We start from the raw sequence: 17,651 nt of genomic DNA, 5'->3' as shown, positions 1-17,651 counted from the left end.
CATCTTTGATGTGTGCAATACATCAGGGCTGTACACTGTTGCAGGATGTAATTTTCAACAAAGTTGTATCACAAAATAAAATGTTTACTTTGGGGGCACTCTTTTCATGGATTGGTGATATGGTTCAAAGAACTGTATGTGTTTGGAAAGGGAGGATACGAAAGAAGCTGAAAGTGTAGACTACTGCATTTCCAAGTGTTTGCATCTGGTTATCCATGTAGAATTAATACCATTCTTGACGTGTATTTTTGTTTTAGTTGATGTGTGGCACTTTCTTAACAAGTGATCATCGGAATGTTCTGAAGTCACATCATCAAATCTTAAATCATCCCTTTTTTCCTGAGTTTTGAAGACAGGCTTGGTTCCTAATTGCTGGGTTCCTGTTGGAACAACTTTTCAAGTAACATAAACCCTCTATCATGTAAATAAACTGATATTTTTAAATTGTTTCCTTTCTGCGTGTTTCTTTGTGTGGAGTTTTGTTTGTTTCTACTCTTGAAAACTCTGTGGTTCCTTCTATCCATCCAACCTGTACACATTTACATCCTACAGATGTAGAGGTTGATTTGGGATGGTCTGATATACGGCTGAACATTAGAGCAGCCCTCAAACTGCTCTAACATAAGCCAGCTGCTCATGGCCCTCCAGGGGCTGCTCTGGCAACCAGGGGTAACAAGGGTATAGGGATGTCCTGGCCGTGATCCCTTGTAAATAGACAGTATCGCCTACACTGGGCTAAATGTCTATGCAAATATGCAACAGATCATGCCCATAATGTGTTCACATCCACAATTATCTATTTGCAAGTTTCACCTAGTTTGGGTGCAGCATATTTGCTTATTTAAAAAAAAAAAAAAGATGAAAATAACAGCACTTCAGAAAATTAATTGAATTCGGAAGTGCAAATTCCATGATGAAGCACAGCAAGGATGTGCAAACGTGTGTTCTGTGGAGTATAGTACATCCTGTTTTGATAATTTTTGAACTTGATCCTCCAGGAAGGATTTTTACCTCTTGGCAAACTTTTCTGTTTAGAATTGTTCATGGTTGGGAGGCTTTTAATGCTCCATTATCCAATGGGGCAAGATTGGTAAAATTTGTGGAATTAAGCCTTGTATCTTTGTTAGGGTAAAAATACCTGCCAGATTTCCTGCTTCAATAGGCAAGGCCATGTACAGCATACTAGCATTTTTTCTAAAAAAAAATTCCTATCGTATCTCCACTGGTGTAATGGAAGGAGTGCTATGTAGACAAACTACTGGTGTTTTAACCACCGTGTCATTGAGACCTACTGTGAAAAGGGTTAGAGGGCACAGTGATTAAAACAGTGGCAACATTAGCTCTCCTCCGGTTGCCACCACTTGCTGAAGTTGCATTGATGCTAGGGCAAGAGGGTGAAACTTACAGAAAATTGCTAGTGTAGACACAGCATGCGAGACAGTGGTCCTAATATAAAGGATGAGGTAGATTTATATTATCCCTTGTTACTCAGCAAATTCTGATTGCAAAGAGTCATTTCATTGGCTTAAAATCACTTTAGTAGTGTGGCCTAGTAGATAGTGCTTGACTGGGACTCAGTAAACCTGGCTTCTATTCCTGGGCCTGCCACTGGCCTGATGGGTCACCCCATGTGCCTCAGTTTCCCCATCTGGAAAATGGGAGATAATCAGACTGTCCTCTGTGGTAAAACTCTTTTTAAGATCTACTGATGAAAAGTGCAATATAAGAGCTAGGTAATATTATCATTAGCATGTCTTACATAAAGCTTTTTCATCGTTAAGGCATATTGCATCTGACACATTCTTGTACAGGAACTCCAGTATGGTCAATTATTCAGGGATCTTGTAGCAGAATGTGTTAGACCTATATATTCAGTGGCCACTGTTTGAAAATAACATGTTCATTCCAGTATCCTGGGCCCACATTCCTCCTCTTAATGTAAAACCATTTGCTATAGGTGAGCTATTGTAGCCTACCTGTGGCTGTAACAGTATCTGACATGGTCTTATAAGGTGAGTGAAGTAATATCTTTTATTGGACCAGCTTCTGTTGGTCAGAGACAACCTTTCAAGCCACACACTTCTTCAGGTCACGCAGAGCTCTGTGTTGCTCAAAAGCTTGTCTCTCTCACCCACAGAAGTTGGTCCAATAAAAGATATTACTTCACCTACCTTGTCTCTAATATATTGTGACTGACACGGCTACAACTACACTGCATACATGTCTTATAAAGCACTTAGGGACAGCTGGACTGTGAAAGGGTCTATATAAAATCAAATTACACTCCGTATATCAGTTGTAATTTTTAAAAATTATTTTTGAGTCTCGAAAAGGAAAACACAGGGTGTAAACAAATACAAAGACCATAGGTGAAGTATTGGTTATAAATGAATACCTATGGCCTAACTATCAAAAGTAGATCCCCTAATCAGTATAAACAGAATTTGTCAGAACTCCGTTCTTTAGCCCTCCACAAGGATTTTGGTAGCTTTTTATTAGTAATAAAATTCCTCACTAGATGAGCCATAAGGAGCCAGATTGGAGTATTTGGGACCAAACTACTGGGGAAGGGAATAAAAGAGATTGGGGAAGTCTATTTAGACTGCAAGTAAATAATACTAAACTAGGAGAGTGGAGCGCTGCACAACTAAAATTATTTGCAATGTCCAGTGCTGTGGCAAATGTTATTTAAAACGTTAAAATATTTTATACATACAGAACAATACGATGATATGGCATTGTCTCTTCAGACTGCTTTCAACATCTGCTTGTATAGGTTTTCTAAAGTTTTTGGGTTTTTTTTCCAGATGCGATAAAAAGACATGCAGTAAATTTTAGTAAGAAGGTTAAATGCTCCTAATAAAAATCTATTTCAGAAGTGAATAGAATGAAAAGATTAGAAAAGTTGTGGAGAGAACATCTATCTGCTTGTGAGAGGTGTAAGGGGATGGGAGATAAAAACTCAGGAATAGATTTGCAGATCTCTCTACACTACAGACTTACCTCCTCTAAACAGTTCGTCTAGTCAAAGCCTTCTCATATTCATAGAGTCATAGAATATCAGGGTTGGAAGGGACCTCAGGAGGTCATCTAGTCCAACCCCCTGCTCAAAGCAGGACCAATCCCCAGACATCTTTTTGACCCAGATCCCTAAATGGCCCCCTCAAGGATTGAACTCACAACCCTGGGTTTAGCAGGTCAATGCTCAAACCACTGAGCTATCCCTCCCCCTTCTAATAAGGAGCTTTAATGTTGTATTTAAAACTCAATCCAATGTGGTGGGAAGCTTAGCTATTGTACAGCACCAGCCACTGCTCTGTAGCCATTACATATGAAAGCTGTTGGTAACAAATGAAACCCAAAACTAGACTATTTCCTGGAAAGGAGTCTTTAAGAGAATACATGTGTATTCTGCAAGCTATAATAAACTTTTGTGGGTGATAGGTCTATTGTATATTTCTTCTAAGGACAACTTTCTAGGAAAACACCAACTTAATTTAGGTTTGGAGGGGGTGCTTATTGTAGTGGTAAATGCTTCCTTTACATAAATAAGGCAGTAGCTGCTGTTGTAAATAATTGCTAAGCTTCTGATGACACCAAACCCAAGCCTCAATACCACAAATGAAAACAGGCTCTGAGTTTTACTTAAGTGGAAATAAGCATCCAATAAAAACATCACTTTCTTTAAAGTGTGAAAATAATAGGATTGTGAAAATGATATGCTATTGTTATTTTCACTGCGGTTACTAGCAGGAGACAGCCTTTAAAAAACAAAGTAATCGTGGCTTGAAGTGGATTTTTTAAGATTGTTCGGCGGTATATGTGGGGAGCAGAATGCAGCTTTTAATCTTTATTCATTTGGGATGGCCTACCGTAAGTGGCTTATGGCTGAGACTTGCTCTGTCACTTGGGAGCTACCGCATGCAGCCATCCTAAACTCATCAAAGTGTTATCCCACAATTCTCCCTTGCCTTTCTCCGGACGGGGTCTTTTTTTAATATGTTTAATTTTGCAGCGTTTGTTCAGTTTCACAAAAGAGGAACAATATTGTACTAAGACAGTGGTTTACAGGACAAAATCCTCTTCTCTTTACCAATGAGTTTAAGATGACGTCTTACAAGGTATAACCTGGGCCCAGTCCAGGAGTAGATAAGAGGGGAGAGACCTAGATGGTGAAGGGGTGAAAAAGTTAATTGGAGGGAAAACAGAGAGGTTCGAACACAGATGGGAAAATTGAAGCAAATGTAAAATTAGAGACAACAAATCATAAAATAGGGATACAATGAAGTTGGTTTTTTTAGCAATTTCCCCAAATATTACAGCAATATACATGATATCTTCTTGCTGGTGATTTCAAGGGGACATTATTGCTTCAGAAGATGGAGGTGTGGAGGTTTGGGATGAAATCCTGTGCCATTGACTTCAATGGGGCAGGATTTCACTCTTGGTTGTCAATGGGACAGGAAGGGGAATAACATGCTTTGGTTTTATACGTTGGTGGAATTTACTTTTTGAATGTTTTAATGATTTGTTGAGTCTGAGACATTCCTGAATTTTTTTCTGGACCTGTGCTTTTTTCTGTGCAGTAATTCATATACTGGCAACATTACTTCACATAGATACCATGTAGGCTTATTGATTTATTTGCATACAGTCTTTGTTTTCATATGGCTTGCCTTTCTAAACAGCAGAAACTGGACTAGTGCAGTGTTACCTTATTGAAACTGCAGACAGAGTCTGTAGATATGACTCAGAAATGACTGAGTAGTAAAAACTCCCTGGTTCATCCCAGCGGAGTGTCACTTCTGAGGCTTTGTGGTTATTTAAATGTCAGAGTTAACTATTTGACTGCTGGTCATTGTAGCAGAAACACTCAGATATGCTGGGAATGTGGGCAGAGTTTAGGTGAAGTACCACACCTTGTCTCCCATATCTCATCTGACAGACATCACGTAACTGAACACAGTCATTCAGCAACATAAATCTGTTGTTGGAAGGTTTTTTGCAACCATAAGGGCTAAAAACTTAATCTAAAAAATGTGAAAGCAGAAAATGATGAGACCACTATTCAATGCATGAAATATCTCAGTGGCTGGTAGATTATGCATAATGCCTTATAAGACCCATCAACTTTTCCCCTTAAGGCATCCTAATTGGATCTTTAGATTTTCTACATACGTCACCAAATTCAGTACTAATTTTCTTGTCTATTTTCTTTGAAAGGAACTCTTAACTGAAATACTACTTGCAGTCCCAGACAATAATATACATACAAATTCATTTGTCCAGTTGCATTCCTTGTCCGGGAGTGTTGATATATTTGTGCTATTAGTGCTTTCTTGAGAATTGATAAGTCTGTCTACCTGTAGACAAAAATCCATTCTGAAGTGAAATTCCTAATTTATCTGTTTACTTGTTTATTTTGTGTTATAATCATTATTAGTCGATCCCTAGAGCTTGTCTTTCAGTGCAAAAAGTCAGTGAAATGGCTGCACTTAGCAGAAAAGCCAGGTATTATCAAAGGTGTACTCTTTCATTGGTTCTTAAATAAGGATAGAGATATAGGAGTGTTATGAAATTGGTCTGAATACATTTTTACCGTGTGCATCTGAATCTGATATCATCTGTTGCTGTGACAACAGTAAAAGATGTTTCCAAGCACTTGGTTGTAGGGTGTCTTTTAATGTGCTGAGCAGTGGAAGGATCTTGTGGCTAAGGCAGTGGCCTGGGACTTAGGAGATGTGGGTTCAATTCCTGGCTCTGCCACAGACTTCCTGTGAGGCTTTGGACTAGTCACTTAATCTCTTTGTGCCTCAGTTGCCCATCCATAAAATGGAGATGTGTCCTTTGTAATTTGCCTGACTTCTCCTACAGGCAGTACAGCTGTCCCTCTTCCTACATCTTGCAAGAGCAGGTACTCCTCATTGGCAAGAGAATGCAGGCAGAATTGGGCCTTGTCTACTTAGCTATTCTGGCAAACCCTCCTAGTGGAGATGCAAATTATACCAACAAGAGCCTTTTGCTGGTATATCTTATACTAGACCCAATACACTAGAATGAAATAATCTATAGGGGCAAAAGGCCTCTTTCGCCAATATAACTGCATCCACACTAGGGTTTTTGTTGGCATAGCTAGGTAGGTTAAGGGATATGATTTCCCCCACCCACAGCTGACACATATATATGTCAGCAAAACTTTTAAGTGTAGTCCAGGCCTTGGTCATCCTGTCTTCTGCAGCAGACTAGGGTAAATTATTAAGTAGGCCCTTTAAGTCACCTGCTGACCTGTTTATGGATAGCCAGATTCAAAGAGAAAATGGAGGTCACTTGGGAGTTCTGAACATTTTGCCCTTAAATCACAATAGATCTCAATACAGAGCTGTTTTAGGATGCAAGTGGAAAATCTCATCCTAGTTCCTGCTATTTAGGAGACACCCTACATCACAAAACAACATTGTAGTAGGGCACGATAAGCAGTCTGCCCTCCAGAGAGGCCTGGCATTGAAACTATTGACTGTTACAGGTTAGAGCAGAATTCCATTAGCAGAACTGTGCAGGAAAGCTTACTTAATACCCATTGTTAATGCCTGGCTCTAGCGTCCTCACTAACATCTAGTGTGTGACTGGTTGGACCCCCCCCTCCGCCTCACCCCCCCACCCCGTCTGGGATGCCACCTGATGTACTGGGATTTCACTGAGCCTGCCTGCTCCACTAGCCTGGGCTCCCTCTCCCTGTTTTGCTGAATTAGGATCTCTGGCAGCACGTGCGCACACACACGTAGGGATGCACCAGCTGTAGGATCACACAGAGTCTGCAAACAGATCTCTATGAGAAGACTCAGCTAGGAAATCGCCCAGCACTCAAGTGCAGCTCCACTCTGGAAAGTACACCCAAAATAATAATGTCTTGCGCTGTAGAGAAATCTATACAACGTAAGCTCATACATTCCCTCCCTCAATGTGGAGGAAGATAGGCACAACTTCTTGTTCCCCCTCCCCAGTTAGAAATTGCACAAATTGGGTTTAATAATCAACAAAACACGTTTATTAACTATAAAAGGCAGTTTTAACTGATTATAAGGGATAGCAAACAGAACAAAGCAGACTACCAAGCACATAAAACAAAACACGCATACTGAGCTTAAGAACTTAGAGACTGGTTTCAAGAAATAATTTCTCACCCTAAATGTTGTTTTAGGCAAGTTGCAGAGTTTCTGTAGCTTAGAGTTCCAGTTATTTCACTTTACAGACTAGACTCCTGTCTCAGTCTGGACTCAACCCTTGCCTTTCCCACCGCTCAGTTCCTTTGTCTCTTCAGGTACTTTCACAGTCTTTTTGGGCAGGAAGACAATGGAGAGGAGTCCAGTTTGCTTTACTCCCCAACCTTAAATAGAATTTACATAAGGTGGGAATCTTTTGTTTCCCAGTCTTGACCTCCCCTTTCTTTTAGTGGAAAATTATTAGAAGTCCAAGATGGTGTTTAGTACCAAGTGACAGGACCACCTGACTTAGTAGTGTCACAGCTACATCCCAGGATGCCTCTCAGGAAGGAGAGAGATTAGTATCTTCAAAGTCTTATTGTTTCTTCCTAATGGCCCATCAAAGCTGATGGCCTGTTGTCTGGTGGGTGTCTCCCAAATACACATATAGTTGTAATTGTTACGTAGTCAATATTCCTAACTTTAGATACAGAAATGATACAGGCATACAAACTGGATAATCACTTTCAGTAAATTATAACCTTTGGATGATACCTAACAAGACCCATCTTGCATAAAATATATCTGTTATGCCATAACCATATCATAAGCATATTTCCATAAAGAATATGGGGTGTAACATCACATAGTGTTTAGGCTGGGAACCAAGAACTTCTGAATTCTAATTCTTGGCTCGAATGCTGACTTGTTCTGTGGCCTGGACAAGTCACATAGGCCCAGATCTTCAAAGGTGGTAATTAGGCATCTAACTCTCATTGAAATCTATAGGAGTTCGGCATTTAACTACCTATGAGGATCTGGGCCTTAACGTCTCTGCCTCCATTTCTCGATCTGTAAAATTGAGAAAAAAACTCTTTACCTCCCAGCGAGGATGTGAACATTAATTGATGTTTGAAAAACACTAAACATCAAGTAGTCTTTGGCCTGGTCTACACTAACCCCCCCACTTCGGACTAAGGTACGCAAATTCAGCTACGTTAATAACGTAGCTGAATTTGAAGTACCTTAGTCCGAAGTTACTGCGGTCCAGACGCGGCAGGAAGGCTCCCCCGTCGATGCTGCGTACTCCGCTCGCCGAGCTGGAGTACCAGCGTCGACGGCGAGCACTTCCGGGATCGATCCAGGGCACTTCCGGGATTGATCCGGGATCGATTTATCGCGTCTTAACCAGACGCGATAAATCGAACTCAGAAAACCGATTGCTTACATCCGGACCCGGATGTAAGTGAAGACATACTTTTATCATGAGCAACAGCTCTGCACACGATAAAAAAATCACAAAGCTTCTAAATAAGTTCCTTAAATCAAATCTATGTAGACAGCAATAGCTTCTGCAAGTGGAGTTATGGAATTGTCAGATTAAATTTTTATTGCTGAGTGTGTGGGTATGTCGACACAGCACAGAAAAACCCACCGTTGGCCCGTGCCAGCTGGCTTTGGGCTCGCGGGCTTGGGCTGCAGAGCTGTTTCATTGTGGTGTATACTTCTAGCCTTGGGCTGAAGCCTGGGCTCTAGGACACTGTGGGATGCGAGTGTCCCAGAGCTTGGGCTCCAGCCCAAGCGCAGAAGTATACACCACAATGAAACAGCCCTTCAGCCCGAGCCCCGCGAGCCTGAATTGGCTGGCATGAGCCAGCTGTGGGTGTTTCTTTGCTGTGTAGACATACTGTACTTTGTGGGGGGAGCGTTGGCAAAAACAAAACAAAAAATCTTGCAAGAAGAGGTAATTTGGGGTGTGAGGATAGTGCAGTTCCGAGAGGATCTGTTTAAAGTATGAATGGAAAAAGAGCACAACTTTGAAAGACTGATGTATCAGGAGCATGAGAAAAGGTCCAGGGAAAACAGAAATAATTCAGAAGATACCTGAGGTGTGGAGGTGGTGAGTTTCCCTATATTACAGAGAATGGATAAATGTGACCCAGGTGGAAGGGAAACTACACCTCAGGGTTCTGCCAATATCAAAAATGGACTAACACTTCAAGATCTTGTGGGGGTTTTTATATCATCAGAAGACCTTGGTCTATTTCTGTATAGCTCATGTGCAACTATCATTCACTGCTTAGCTAATGGGACTATCCTAATTTTAAGATTATAGTGAGGGAGAGATGAAGCCCTGTACAGCATTTTTTCATTGTATTATATCTTTTGGTGCTTAGAAAGGAACTCTAAGTTTGATTCACTCAGCTTCATAGCCTGAACCAAAATAATCTGGGATACCCATGTAATTGTAATGCAAAGAAATTGTAGGTCTCTCTCTCTCCCCTCTCAGAAAATCTCTTTAGTTCTCATTTCCTGGAGGCAATGATACAGTTCTTGAAAATATCATAATGGTGTTTCTGTGACGTATACATTCCTTCAACTGTACACACAGTATGGCTCATCAGAATCATACTGGTACCCTCAAAGTCTATCTGAAAGTATCTTGGGTGCTAGTGGCAAGGCCTGGGAAATTTTCAAAATTGACTGTATATTTGAATGATCTCATATTGAAACAAAAGAAGGACCTACAGGGGAGGGAGAAAAAAGGGTGACAATTGTTTTTGCTCAATGAATTTTGATCAACTCTAATGCTAATTCTGAATTTTTAAAAGTTATGCTGCTTTGTGTGAATAAAAAGTCATAATTCCAAATTGGCTACAGGGATTTTCATCAAATTGTTCATATTCACAAAAATCCCTATTTGAGCTGAAAAGTCCTGGAAAATCAGCCCGAAAGGAAAATATTTTAGGAAATTATGAGCATAAGAAAACAAAACAGAGAATTCAAATGGAAACAGGAAGCAATTATGGTTGCAATCTTAATTATAATTTGTATTATGGTCGCGGTCAAGATCAGGGCTTGATTATGGTAGATGCTCCACATATACCCAGAATCTTGAAGATCTAACAATCTAAATAGCAAAGACAAAAGGTAGGAAATATTATTCATGTTTTACTGAGGGGGAACTTGAGACAAAGTGAAGTTGTTAGTTGCCCAAGGCCAAAGATTCTGACAGAGGTTGGGAATTGAACCTAGTTCTCCTGAAACTCTTTCCAATGTCCTAACTGCTAGGTCTTCCTCCCGCTCCTTCCTTCCTTCTTCTAGCCTTAGTCCTATCTCAGGTCAGCCCTTTGAGTCCTTCTCCATTCCAGTCTGTCTTGAAGCAGTTGCTTGGGAACAACACAGCTGATCAAATCCTTTTTGTATCCATCTAATTTTGGGTTTTCCAACCCTTCCCTTACCCTCCACTTCTTCTAAGTTTAGCACCCTTGTTTCTATATATTCTTCTGATCTTTTCACATGCCAAAACCATCTAAGCCTGGATTCCTTCTGCTTTCCTTCCACCTTCACACTTCCCATAATTAATTTGTTCTGAACATGGTACATCCTTGTAACTTCAAGCATCTATTTTAACATTTTCATTTCCACCATATTCAAGATCTGCTCCCATTTCTTCCTCGGTGCCCAGAATTCAAAGCTGTATAAAATTGCAGGTCTAGCTACCATAGTGTAGATTTTACTTTTCAATTTGATAGGCATTCTTCTGTTACACACACTCTGCTCACTTTTCTCCAGGTGAGGGGGAGGAGGGGTAACTGAGTGGGGGTGCAAGGACACACGGGGACAGGGGAAGATGTGCCTGATTGAATGAGAGAAGCTAGGGGTCAGCCAGGGTCTGGTGGAGGTTCCTTATCAATCCCTCCCTGCCCAACCCCCCCATTCCGTACTTCTCCCACCCACACCCAACAACCCTCCAAGTTCACACCCAGGCTCCTTCACAGCAATTACTTTCCTCTCCCTGAGCTCCTCCATTACCTCGGACTCCCCCTAAGCCATTGCGTTGCTTTTGAGGGGTGCAGGAAATATGCTTCTGTACATGTTCGTATAATTTTGGTGGTGCCCAGAATGGGTCCAAGTCCGACCCCACCCCACCTGCATATTGGTGCACATAACAAAATTAATGGGGCGGGGCTGAGGGGTTTGGAGTGTGGAAGGGGGCTCAGGGCTGGAGCAGAGGGTTGAGGTGTGTGTGGGGGGGTGAGGGCTCTGGCTGGGAATGAGGGGTCTGGGAGGGGCTCAAGGCTGGGGCAGAGGGTTGGTGTGCGGGGGGCTGAGGACTGGGGCTGAGGGGCTTGGGGTGTGGGAGGGGCTCAGGGCTAGGGCAGAGGGTTGGGGTGTGGGTGTGAGGGCTGCAGGGTGGGGCCAGGGCTATGGCAAAGGGTTGAGGTGCTGGTGGAGCAAGGCTGGGGATGAGGAGTTTGGGGTGCAGGCAGGCTGCCCTGGGGCTGGGGCAGAGAGGAGGACTCCACAGTCCCCCCAGCCCTCTCGCCGCTGGCAGCAGCAAGCTCCGGGGGAGGGGCCCCCCTCCCCGCCCAACAGCACCGCACTGTCACTTGGCACTGTCACTGCATGTGCTTCTAGGGGCTGGGCCCCTCTCAGGTCCAGGAAGCCCCCTTGCCTCCCCTGTGGTGGGTGCCGGGCGGGGGGGCGGCTGCCATCACGTGTGCGCCTCCTCCCTCCTCAGCCGGCCACTGGCACCACTCCCTTTTGTAGCCAGCAGTGGCTGGCAAGGGAGCACAGCGTGGAGCAGAATGGCAACCGCCTGCTGCACAGGGTAGGCGCATGAGGCTGGCAGGTGGGGCCCGGGGGAAAGACCCGGCCCCGAAAATTGGTGGAGCCAGGCCCCCATGCCCTGAATATTCCTGGAGCCTGGGCACCATGGGCCCATATAATTTGCTGACCCTGCTTCTGTATTGTAGTTTAAATGAATTATTACTCAGAGTTCTGTATTAATATGTGTAGTAAGGAATCTATTTGTCAAAAAACATTTCCTGAATGTCTCGTTGTCTGTATTGTTACAGACATACTTGTTGACAGGTATTTTGAAATAAGTTACCAAAATAATTGAAACTGGCATGATTAAATTGTGTTATTTTGACAAAATATGCAGATTTTTGCCAAATTTTAAAATATAGTATGCAGAATTTTTAATTTTTTGGCTGAGAATTTTTAGGGTTTTTTTACCCAGAATTCCCTCAGGAGTAATATGCTCTTTCTCCAGGCATCATCTCAATCCCCATGATGCAATTACGCAGTTGTCAGTATGTTCATGCATTCTTGTCTGAGGCACTTCCATACTTCTGCTGGTATGCCATCGAAACTGAGAGCTTTCTTATTTTTCATGTTGCTCAATGCTTCTTTCAGACTAGTGCACCAGACCTTGGTTTGGTTTTATCATACAGCATAGTTCTCTTGAATTCTCTTCATTCGTAAGTCTTTCGAAGTAATTTCTCCACTGTTTTAATTGGTTGATGTATTTCCACTTTCATCTTTAATGAATTTGATGTCACCTTTGTCTTTAGTTTTCTTATTGGGGTCTTTGCCTGTCTATAAATTTCTTTCTCACCCTCCTTTGTTTCAAGATAGCCTTATAAAGTCATCTTCCATCTCTGAATGCTTTTATTCAGTAAGTACCAACAAAGTTCTTGGTGCTGTATCTGGCCCAACATACAGTCCCTGTTCCAAAGAGCATACAATTTAACCAGTAATAAAGTTTTTAAAGAACTTCTAAATAATAAGAGTATAATACAGCAAGAACCTAATTTAAAAAGAAAATCTTCCATTAGTTTGATCCATATTCTTCCATCTTCAGAGCACTGTCTGTTTGGACTAAGTATCACATTTTGCTTTTGTCTGGAAAGTGAAGTCCTGTATTCCCAAGAGTGATAAAGTGCACTATTCAGTTTGGGGAGATATTTTTCTTTTCACTGGGCTAAAAGCTGGTAATTGTGTCCTTATGCCAGCTGAGTCCTAGAGCTTCCCTGAAAGAGAACATAAGTTCTTTTCTGTTGTGTAGCCAAATTGTGATATGACTTATTGTCCTCGGGGAATTAAGCTGCTATCACTTCCATCATTTTTGTTAACCCCTTAAGCTTGGTAATCGGAATTTACTGACATGCTCTGTTAATGTGAAAAACACACTACTATCAAGGAGCTATCAACCTAGGGCTGGTCCCAAGGGGATGAAGTTAAAATTGTTCATCATGCAAGGCACTGTACATTAATTTGCTCATGAAATGAGATGGCTCTGAAAATGAGTGCATAGTGAGGGGACAAAAGGTGGGGGAGGGGGGAAGGAAGAGAAGGAATGAGAGCAGGGATATACATTCCATCTATCGCCCGCCACAGTTAGGGAATCACATTGCCTTGAAGCCATCAAGTATTTCCTGCACAATACCAAGAGTCACAGTCCTTCACAGGAGGAGGTGATTAATGGCCCTGCACACTTGCATCACTGCAACCCCCCGGTGGATTTTCCAACTCCAAACTGATTTGCAACTGACCGGTAGCTGTCTGGAGTTTCCAGCAGCCAGACAGTGATTGCTACTCGCTTTTCAACTGTGAGGAAAGCTCTCATTCTGGTGTCCTTGTGCCACCAGGAAGGTGGCTTTGTGCATCTAGAAGTTCTGCAGCCACTGCTCGTCATCCCATACATACATCACAATGTGATCCCACTAATCAGTGCTTTGTTTCCTGAGCCCAGTACTGTTGGTCCACCTTGTGCAGCTGCTCTATGAATACCAGCAGCAATCTTGAATTGTTTCTTTCCATGGCACACAGCAGGGCAGGCACCATGGATTCACTTTCTGTTTTGCAGCTCATGAAATACTGCAGGACCAGCCGCGTTGTGTTCCTAACACACACAACCAGACTAGGGAAGCAGTTCAGGAGCCATGCTTTTAGGGAGAGAGGGCGGGCACACGGTTTCCAGAGGCTGATAAAAATGGTGCGAAACGAAGTTGGAAGCCCATGGGATAATGGGACAGAAAGCACTGCATCATGGGGAAGTGAGCATGCCCCCATGATTCACCGCAATCTGTTCCCAAGGCTCCCAGTAGCAGAGGGTGGTGAGTTGCACAGTAGGATAGCTTCCCATGATGCAACACTCTCTATTGATACAAGAGCACCAACCAAGGCTGCATTGTGTTGACGTGCACAACCAATATCATAGAATATCAGGGTTGGAAGGGACCTCAGGAGGTCATCTAGTCCAACCCCCTGCTCAAAGCAGGACCAATCCCCAACTAAATCATCCCAGTCAGGGCTTTGTCAAGCCTGACCTTAAAAACCTCTAAGGAAGGAGATTCCACCACCTCCCTAGGTAACCCATTCCAGTGCTTCGCCACCCTCCTAGTGAAAAAGTTTTTCCTAATATCCGACCTAAACCTTCCCCACTGCAACTTGAGACCATTACTCCTTGTTCTGTCATCTGGTACCACCGAGAACAGTCTAGATCCATCCTCTTTGGAACCCCCTTTCAGGTAGTTGAAAGCAGCTATCAAATCCCCCCTCAGTCTTCTCTTCTGGAGACTAAACAATCCCAGTTCCCTCAGCCTTTCCTCAGAAGTCATGTGCTCCAGCCCCCTAATCATTTTTGTTGCCCTCCGCTGGACTCTTCCCAATTTTTCCACATCCTCCTTGTAATGTGGGGCCCAAAACTGGACACAGTACTCCAGATGAGGCCTCACCAAGGTCGAATACAGGGGAATGATCACGTCCCTCGATCTGCTGGCAATGCCCCTACTTATACAGCCCAAAATGTCGTTAGCCTTCTTGGCAACAAGGGCACACTGTTGACTCGTATCCAGCTTCTCGTCCACTGTAACCCCTATGTCCTTTTCTGCCGAACTGCTGCCTAGCCACTCAGTCCCTAGTCTGTAGCAGTGCATGGGATTATTCCGTCCTAAGTGCAGGACTCTGCACTTGTCCTTGTTGAACCTCATCAGATTTCTTTTGGCCCAATCCTCTAATTTGTCTAGGTCCCTCTGTATCCTATCCCTACCCTCCAGGGTATCTACTACTACTCCCAGTTTAGTGTCATCTGCAAACTTGCTGAGGGTGTAGTCCACGCCATCCTCCAGATCATTAATGAAGATATTGAACAAAACCAGCCCCAGGACCGACCCTTGGGGCACTCTGCTTGATACTGGCTGCCAATTAGACATGAAGCCATTGATCACTACCCGTTGAGCCTGATGATCTAGCCAGCTTTCTATCCACCTTATAGTCCATTCATCCAGCCCATACTTCTTTAACTTGCTGGCAAGAATACTGTGGGAGACCGTATCAAAAGCTTTGCTAAAGTCAAGGACTAGCACGTCCACTGCTTTCCCCTCATCCACAGAGCCAGTTATCTTGTCATAGAAGGCAATTAGGTTAGTCAGGCATGACTTGCCATTGGTAAATCCATGCTGACTGTTCCTGATCACTTTCCTCTCCTCTAAGTGCTTCAGAATTGATTCTTGAGGACCTGCTCCATGATTTTTCCAGGGACTGAGGTGAGGCTGACTGGCCTGTAGTTCCTCGGATCCTCCTCCTTCCCTTTTTTTAAAGATGGGCACAACATTAGCCTTTTTCCAGTCCTCTGGGACCTCCCCTGATCACCATGAGTTTTCAAAGATAATGGCCAATGGCTCTGCAATCACATCCACCAACTCCTTTAGCACCCTCGGATGCTGCGCATCCAGCCCCATGGACTTGTGCTCGTCCAGTTTTTCTAAATAGTCCCGAACCACTTCTTTCTCCGCAGAGGGCTGGTTACCTCCTCCCCATGCTGTGGTGCCCAGTGCAGTAGTCTGGGAGCTGACCTTGTTCTTGAAGACAAAGGCAAAAAAAGCATTGAGTACATTAGCTTTTTCCACATCCTCTGTCACTAGGTTGCCTCCCTCATTCAGTAAGGGGCCCACACTTTCCTTGACTTTCTTCTTGTTGCTAACATACCTGAAGAAACCCTTCTTGTTACTCTTAACATCTCTTGCTAGCTGATTAGGGGTGTGGAGCACATGAGAGATGTCCAGAGCCAGGAGATGTTGGTTGGCAGGGCTTGGTGTGAGGGGAATTAAGTTAATTGGTGAATTGGGTGGGGTGAATTTGTGGTGTGGGAAGGTGACTGGGGCTATGAGAACAAAAAAGACAGCAGGATAAATACTATTCTCTCTCACTCTGCCCCTTACTGTAGTGTCCCAGTTTCCCATTTTGATGGAGGGAGGGAATGGGAGAGAACCCTTTCTTTTTCTTCCCAGTGCCCCACCAATCTCCCTTCTCTCTCAAGAAAATCCCATCGAACACAATCTGTGACCATAATGTCAGTTTCTCACTTTGAAAACATGAGCCATCTGTGGTAGGGCTGGAGCAATGGTGGTGAAGAAGATTGTTATCTATAGATGCACCAATTATTTTGAGCACCAGCCGCCACTGAAGGAGGACCAGCTTAAAGGGGTACAGTGTTTTGTTGACTCTTGTAATTTATCATCTGCCATAAACTGGAGATCTTTCACTGTGGTACTTTCCTTGTGAGTATTGTGACAGACCCAGACCAGTGAGGTACAGGAGTCTGGTAGAGGGCAAATATACTGGTCACTGGATGAGTAGTTTTCTGTTCCCTGAGTGACCAGAGCAGGGGCTGCACTAGAGTAATCAGGAACCTGCTAGAACCAATTAAGGCAGGCAGGCTAATTAGGACACCTGGAGTCAATTAAGAAGAAGCTGCTAGAATCAATTAAGGCAGGCTAATCAGGGCACCTGGGCTTTAAAAAGGAGCTCACTTCAGTTTGTGGTGCGAGTGTGAGGAGCTGGGAGCAAGAGGCGCAAGGAGCTGAGAGTGAGAGGGTGTGCTGCTGGAGGACTGAGGAGCACAAGCGTTATCAGACACCAGGAGGAAGGTCCTGTGGTGAGACTAAGGAAGGTGTTTGGAGGAGGCCATGAGGAAGTAGCCCAGGGAGTTGTAGCTGTCTTGCAGCTGTTACAGGAGGCACTATAGACAGCTGCAGTCCACAGGGCCCTGGGCTGGAACCCGGAGTAGAGGGCGGGCCCGGGTTCCCCCCAAACCTCCCAATTGACCTGGACTGTGGGTTCTTCCAGAGGGGAAGGTCTCTGGGCTGTTCCCCAACCTACATGGTGAATCTCTGAGGCAAGAAAATCCGCCAATAAGCGCAGGACCCACCAAGATAGAGGAGGAACTTTGTCACAGTATCCTTTCCCCTCTTCTCTCCAGGAGAGCCCCAGAGAAGTGCAAGCATTTTACTCCTCTGCCCCCCCCAAATGATGGGGTGGGAGCATCAGGAAAATGAAGGGAGTACTTCCAGGTTTATACAAGTGTAAATTTCTCACCAGTTTTGTTGATGATTTCTGCATGGCTTTAATGAAGAGATCCAGTTCCCCTCAATAAGTTACAAAAGACCCCCCCCCCATCCCCTGCCACGTATGAATTAGATCATGTTTGGGCATGAGTTGAAAAGCACATTTCAAAGGTAGGCAGGTAAACAAAAGTTTAGCATTTAAAAAAAAAAACCTTGAAGAAAATGTAAAGCTTAATTACAAACTTGTAATCTTGCATCCGAAGTAAACAGTTAGCCTGTCCAATTTCCCATTAATTTTTCCTTTCTTGGAATA

At 43.6% G+C, this 17,651-nt stretch overlaps 1 protein-coding gene across 1 annotated transcript in view; it reads left to right on the top strand.

Moving 5' to 3' along the window:
• PPA2 (inorganic pyrophosphatase 2) overlaps positions 1-447 on the top strand; it is a 44,685-nt gene extending 44,238 nt beyond the window's left edge. Inside the window, exon 12 of the mRNA XM_026659853.2 lies at positions 258-447. Coding sequence (XP_026515638.1) covers positions 258-286 — 29 coding nt within the window. The 3' untranslated portion in view covers positions 287-447. The remainder of the gene's footprint in view (positions 1-257) is intronic.
• Positions 448-17,651: the final 17,204 nt, after the last annotated feature.

This window comes from Terrapene carolina, unplaced genomic scaffold, assembly GCF_002925995.2.
Source record: "Terrapene carolina triunguis isolate 2854851 unplaced genomic scaffold, T_m_triunguis-2.0 Scaffold706, whole genome shotgun sequence".
NCBI classification, from domain to species: Eukaryota; Metazoa; Chordata; order Testudines; family Emydidae; genus Terrapene; species Terrapene triunguis.
Note: the sequence above shows the minus strand (reverse complement) of the source record. Positions and strands in the feature narration are given on the sequence as shown.